This window comes from Habropoda laboriosa, unplaced genomic scaffold, assembly GCF_001263275.1.
Source record: "Habropoda laboriosa isolate 0110345459 unplaced genomic scaffold, ASM126327v1 scaffold111, whole genome shotgun sequence".
Lineage (NCBI taxonomy): Eukaryota > Metazoa > Arthropoda > Insecta > Hymenoptera > Apidae > Habropoda > Habropoda laboriosa.
Window position 1 is genome coordinate 1,091,830 of NW_017100293.1, and position 7,215 is coordinate 1,099,044.

Genomic DNA, 7,215 nt, shown 5'->3' on the forward strand with positions numbered 1-7,215 from the left:
TTACGTAACACAGCAGCCGGACTGACCGCTTTCACGTCTATACCATACCTTCGACCGCATTAGCGACCCGGTTCGATAAGCCCTGTGGCGGTTTCTCAAGTCTCGCACGTCCTTCTTTCTTGGTACGCCCTGTTTCAGGGTTAAATCGCTCGAACTGCTTGCCTAATAATTCTTCTCCCGCCTTCGTGTACCGATTGAGAAGGTCTCAGTCGAGGTTATGTTTTGACGCTGATGGTGCAGGTGTAGATTTGAGAGTTTTTTACAGGAAGTGCTCTGGAGAGTGTTTTTGAATTTTGGGGCAGTTTGAGGGTAATTCGGAAATTTTCTCATCTTGGAGAGTAAATACTCTTGGGAATGTGAGACTTGAGAAGTCGTCGAAAGATCTTAGGAAAGTCAAATTTGAGAAGTTTCAGAAATATTTCGGAGAAGTCACATTTGAAAAATCTCAGAAAACTCACATTTGAAAAATCTCCCAAAACTCTCAGAGTAGGGAGATTTGAAAAGTCTCCGAAAAATCTCAGAGCACTCAGATTTGCAAAGTCTCCGAAAAATCTCAGAAAACTCAGATTTGCAAAGTCTTTGAAAAATCTCAGGAAAGTTCAGTGTAACAGTGCTGCCAATGGACTAGCCAGTACCAAAGAGAATAATCGGAAGAATAGGAGAATGTTCAAGCAGCTATGTATCCACCTTCCGTGACTAATGCAAGAGTAAACAAAATTCGCAGTTTAAATTTCTGGAATATCATTACCGCACCTATCTAATCTCAGTACTTAATGCCAATGTGTGTTCCTTTTATATCCGACTCGCGTGATCTAAAGACAGAGAACCAGGAAATCTTCTACCACTACCAGAAATATAGTAGAAACCTGTTAAAAAATTCAACAATATTTATTTCTCAAACTCTCTATTATACACAGAATATTTTACATCGTGTACTGCACATCCTCCGATATTAACATATCATAATTTGTTTTTTTAATAAATTCCTATCTCAATGAGAAAAAATCAAATTTTAATGCATAGTGCACACTGGATCGCTATTCAATATTTTTACTCGATAAAAAGGGAAGGTTTTGATACCAAAAAATTGTGAAAACGCAAGTGTTGATGCACAGTACACACTTGGATCAGCATTCAATACTTTTACTCGATAAAAAGGGAAGGTTTTGATACCAAAAAATTGTGGAAAAGCAAATTTTAATGCACAGTACACACTGGACCAGCATTCAATATTTTTATTCCATAAAAAGGAAGGTTTTGATACCAAAAAGTATGTGAAAACGCAAGTGTTGATGCACAGTACACACTTGGATCAGCATTCAATACTTTTACTCGATAAAAAGGGAAAATTTCGTTCCAAAAAAAAAAAAAAAAAAAAAAAAAAAAAATTTTGAAAAACAAAGGATTCAGTGTTACCGCGAGGTTAGACACACGACGAGTGCACGTGCACCGAGCGAGACTTTCGCTTTTACCCGAAACAAGACCGCGAAGGTGGCTGACACTAGCTCCACGAGACCTTGCAGAGACCTTCTCCTCCATCGTGGATTAACCCACGACACAATAAGAACAAGCTTTGTCCACGTCAGACGGGCCACGCATACCGAATAAACGGGGCGGGTTACCTATCCACTTCGCCTCCGACGATGACATTATCAGCTCACCTTTTACGTCACATTCGATATAGGTACACATCGTAATATCTCAATCACCTAATGGAGGAACATTACCGAAACATTCTCCTTAAATGTATTTTAGTGATATTATCTATTGTCAACGTCCACTCGATGTTCGATACTCTTCGGCACAATGCAGTTATGCTAAATGGCAATTGACGGTAGTTCACCTGGCCTCTTTTGGCTCGCAGGTATTTTTATCGACTTGGTTCAATTGATTATGAGAACCTATGCTCTTAGGACCAAAGTATACTCAATTTGTCTTTATTCTTTTATTTTTTTTTTTTTTTTTTTTTTTTTTTTTTAGGCTTGTCTTTCTTCAAAATTTCCCAAAGAATCTTCTACTTTTCTCGAAAAACACTGGAAGGAAAACAAGAGAAACGTAAAAGTGAGAGATGCAACGAAGATTGGTAAAAATACCAGTCGCTAAATTTCAGCGAGAGCCGTTTCACAAAACGTCGTACGATTCCACAAATAAAACCAGCCTCGGTACCAAAGAAAATCTCCCTCCTCGACCTTAACATTCACGTAACCGTGCAATGGAACCAATTTTCGTGCGCCTATCTACCCGCCATTTTCCTTCCTCCTCTCGGGGCAACCTAACCTCTCCGCTTCTATCTCCGTGAACGTCACGAATAGCGAACAGTTACGGTTTTATAACAGAAACAGTTCTGCTCGCTGGCATAATTCTTACATAACAAACTGCACCGTTGGAACGATTAATGAATCGATTTTTCGAACAGCCGTGAGAGCTTGAATCGATCATTTCGAAGCGTCGAATCGAAAAGAAGAACAGAATAGAATCACCGAGAAATAATGTATCGGAAAATTGTAGTATAATTTCACGGCTACGACAGATGGAATCGTATTGCAACGAAGGTATCGATAATTCGTGGGATCACGCGCGGCAATTTTCGAAAGAAAAAGATGCATAATTTCCTGTTATTTAATCAGGCCTCCATTACGTCAGGGACTGTAGCCGAGTTACGCAATGACGGGGAAAGTGCAGACCGTCTTAACCACTGTTACGGTCGCTATTTCTCAGCCTGGAATGAAATTGTTCGTTCGATCGTCGCTGATCAATCGGCCCGGTATCGCACCTTTTTCACTAAAACCCACGTCTGATTAATCGTTTTTCACGGCGGTGTTTCTTGTCGAGTAAGAATACTTCGCTCGATCGACCGTGTCAATTTCGATCGATTTTTCGAACGATCAGGAAGCTCTTTCTCTTCAAATTCCACGATTTTTTTTTCCAAGTGAAACGATCTCGCTCGAACATTGTTACCTCGCGTGTACAATGCTATACACACAGTGTGCGTGTGTGTTGGTTAGACTATGGTAAAAACGATCGAACAAAGAGAGTGAGAGTTAAAGCGTTTGTTTTACTTTTAACAGGGAACTGGTTCAAACTCGGGCGCGCACGCACGCGCGCGCGTGTGATAAATTGCACCGAGTTTTCTCGGTAATTCATTGTTGATAGAAGTACTAGGTGTTCCGCGATCATTTATGAATATTCGAATGCTCGTGGGTAAAGTGGGATCCGTGTGACACGAGACGGTTTCTATGAAGCGGTTCGATCGAACTTTCCTTGGAAATATGTGGAAAAAGCTTCGATAAATTCTGTTAAATCTCGTGATAAAACGTTAATTATATTGGGTTCGGCAGAAAATTCTATGATTTGAAGCTGTAATTTCTTTACTCTACAACTTTTCGCCGTTTTCCCGCAGTTTGAAAATTCCACTTTGTCAAAAAGTTTATTTTTTAAGATTGAAGTTTTCATCTCTAAATTTTGCTAAGCATTTCTTATAAATTTTTTCTGATAAACTACCTTCTCCGTAAATATAACATTAGATACTTTACTTGCTGCTTTAGTGGTAATTTTTCCCTTTTTAGTAAAAGAAAAAATGTCGGAAATTAAATTCGGAAATCTGCTCTATTTTCTTTCGTATTCGAAATACTGTAACTTCGAGAATTATCTTTCAGAATATCTATGCGAAATACTACAATATTTTATATATTATAACAAAATGCACAGTTGGCTTATTTAACAGAAATTACTCTCGCATAAGTGAACGTACAACGTCCTATTATGTAAAGCTGCTAAAAATGTAGGTACGAAGATTGTAATTAAATATACAATATGTAATACGAGGAAAGGCGAGCGATGATTCAACGGAGCGGTGATAGTGAACCCTGTCTACTTCGATAAAATTTCTCCCCGGTCGAAAATGCTAAAGTATTCGTGACGTAAGTCGTCCCTCGACGTGTAATCCTGTTTTCGACGCCATCTTTCAAGATTTCCGGAGGCTCGATCCTCGTGCGTCTTCGGCGCGGCATTGAACGTCGACCACGTTTCCCGCGTGCGTCGATCGGACAAAAAACAAACGTATAGCCCCGCGGTGGAGACTCGATGAATTGGTTAAGCTGCTAGGGCAACGAGCAAGTCATAACAAAAACCGTCAGATCGTTCAATTAAAACGTTCCGCTACTGGACAGTGTCTCGACATCGTTGCAAGTGTGAACATTCGTTCCCAACATGTCAGAGATTCGTCGAATCTCCATTGCTGAAGCGTACGTACTTACCTCTTTAAACTTGTCGATTAGGCTCACGTTTTTATGGAATTTCTCGGTTGATCGAAGATCGAATCGAACGTTTGCCGAATTTCTTCTTCCACTTCGGGATTCTTACGAGATTATGGTAATTTTCGATCGCGGTAAGAAAGATGGCGTACGTATCTCTTTACACTTACCGATTTGGCTCGCTTTTTTATTAAATTTTTCCCCTTCGATTCAAAATTATATCGAAAATTTGTCGAACTTCTTCTTCCACTTCGGGATTCTTACGAGATTATGGTAATTTTCGATCGCGATAAGAAATATGGCGTACGTATCACTTTAAACTTGTCAATTAGGCTCACTGTTTCATTAAATTTCCCGTTCGATTCAAAATTGCATTGAAAATTTGTCGAATTTGTTTTCCTGACTTTCTTCTTTCGCTTGTTTATTTTTACGAAAAGTATGTTAATTTTCTACCGCGATAAGAAAGATGGCGTACGTATCACTTTAAACTTGTCGATTAGGCTCACTTTTTATCAAAATTCCCCTTGGACGAAAAATTAAATTTATTTTTACGAATTTCTTCTTTCACCTTTCTACTCTTACGACATCGTATGAAAATTAAAGTTGACTCATTCGTTACTTTTCTATCGTGTTAGATAAGCAAGATCGTAATCTCGAATTGACAGTTTTATTACAATTAAAAATAACACCGACAGCATAACATCTTCCTCCACAAAATTTCTTCATCTACTTCTTCTTCATTCCTGCAAGAGTATATTAAAATTAAACTCAGCTCAATCCTCACTTTTTTATCGTACTAGACAAAAACAGATCGTAATCTCGCATCGACAGATTTATTACAATTAAAAATAACACCGACGACACGCATCATCCTTCATAAACAACTTACAAAATAATCCACGTGAGCTGATTTCCATAAGAGATTCCACATCCGCAGAAAAAATCCCATTAATAATAGATGACATTCTTCATTAACAATTCTACGAGCACGAAGAAGCTTATTTCTCGCCAAGTGATAATCAGCGATCGAGCAAGAAGTTGCTTAGAACCTATACTCCACCTATAGCGTCTCCTCTACGCTATTCGTTCTTCTTCTTTTTTTCTTCTCTCGCAACGACACAACCATTTTTCATCCATAATTCGTCTCGCCGGAATAGCGCAAAATTGTCCGGTTCGCGAGCTTGGAACGCAGTAAAGGATTTTGCAAGTATAATGCCCTGGAGGAACGGCTAGCGCTCGTCTTTGTGCGTTACGTGGCGAGAACGTTTCCGTATCTCTTGACAAGCTTGTAAACGCGTTGATGCGAGCGGATGCTTTGCATGAAAGATCGCTCTGAATTTGCCTCGCCTCCAACAATTCGCCGCGCGAAATTCATAATTGCATCGTGATTGTGAATTTCACTTTGTGAAAAAGAAAAGGCAAATTCTTAAATAATACCCTTTCGTCTTAGAGTTGATTTATCGATAGCTAACATCGTGATTGTGAATTTCACTTTGTAATTTAGCATGGAAAAAGAAAAGGCAAATTCTTAAATAATACCCTTTCGTCTTAGAGTTGATTTATCGATAGCTATTCCTGTTTAAACACCGATTATATTAATTCCATCGTGGCAGAGAACGAGACAGCATGACGAGGCGATTATACTTTCGATGGACCATTCATCAGGTTATGTTTTACGGCCGACGACGGCGCTTGGAATAGCAATGCGTTCGCCTTGGATAATTGCCGGAAACCAACGCGACCATTGTACTTAGAATCGTGGTAACACCTGGTCCACAGTCCAATCGAGCTGTTCTCGACGAGAATTACGCGAAATTGGACGAAAATCGTAATGCGAGAACGGAGGAAAGTGCAGGGAACGAAAGTGGTACCGTAGAAGTACACTTCGATAATCAACTTCACGGTCATGATCGCGAATTGCTGCGTCCACCGTGCATTTTTTTCACGGAACACACCTCGGGAGTGTCTGATAAATATTTAAGGATAATCGTGAAAAATTTGCGACGAATAAAAAATTCTGTACCTCGTGAAATTTTGCAATTTCAACCTGTAACTTCCTATCGATTGTACATCGTTTAAATTAAAATTCCTTACCTTCTTCACGCACAAAATGAAGAAAATGAAATTTCTCCTGCGAAGAATGACACGAAACTTGGGAAGAAAGGAGGAAAATTGGCGAACGCCGAGGATCCCCGAGAAAAGGATTGGAAATGGAGCGAGAAAAAGGGGCGAGCTAGAAGAACGATCGACAGCGATCACACGCGAAGAAAAAGGCTGGTGGAAGGACGACAGGTGGAGGTAGTAAGGTGGTCTCGCGACGGAAGAAAGAAAGCCAGTGGATCGAACGAGCACAGACGTTACGATCGGATTGGAGTGGAGGAACGTGGCGACAGAGCGTGAGAGAGAGAGAGAAGGAACGCACAAGTCAGCTCCGTCGAGTCGATTCTACTCGCTTCTGACCGCTTCAGTCTCGCGTCAGGACTCGAAAGCCGCGGAGGACAAGGCGATTCCACAGGGCTCTCCTTCATCTCACACCGTAACACTCGCGGTTTCTTCTAAACGAGATCGAACAGAAAAGAAGACAGAAGAAAGATCACGATCTTGGTGTGGAACACGGTGCTATTGTGTGCCTTTTCGATCTTGACGAAACTGCTGTTGTGTTGTGCATTGTAATAGTATATATATATTTATACATATATATATTGGTGAGAATTTAACGAGATTTTTTTATTGAAAATTCGTTGCTGGAAGATCGATGTAACGAGAAGTTGAAAGAATCGAAGGACAGATGGTATCGTTCAGTCGTGGACCATCGATGACGCCTGGCCAGGATTACACTTAGAGGATACGCTTCGAGGGAATTGGAGGAAACGCTACACCGAGGGAAGAACGGGGATTCCTTGGAGATCGGGGCTTTGCTCGAAGGTAAAGAGGTAGGGAGGGGTATCGTATTCGGTGGTTA

General features: G+C 40.4%; 1 protein-coding gene across 7 annotated transcripts in view; it reads left to right on the forward strand.

The window, feature by feature from the left end:
• Positions 1–7,215, forward strand: part of LOC108573909 (ABC transporter G family member 23) — a 42,957-nt gene that overhangs the window by 9,708 nt on the left and 26,034 nt on the right. The window contains exon 1 of one of the 7 annotated variants that reach the window (XM_017936398.1): positions 4,142–4,244. The exons of 4 other annotated variants lie outside the window; for them this stretch is intronic. In XM_017936398.1, the coding sequence (XP_017791887.1) occupies positions 4,210–4,244 (35 nt within the window). In that variant the 5' untranslated portion in view covers positions 4,142–4,209. Of the gene's footprint in view, positions 1–4,141; positions 4,245–7,033; positions 7,187–7,215 lie in introns of those variants that run through there. 2 more of the 7 variants (XM_017936402.1, XM_017936403.1) reach the window with 2 other exon arrangements.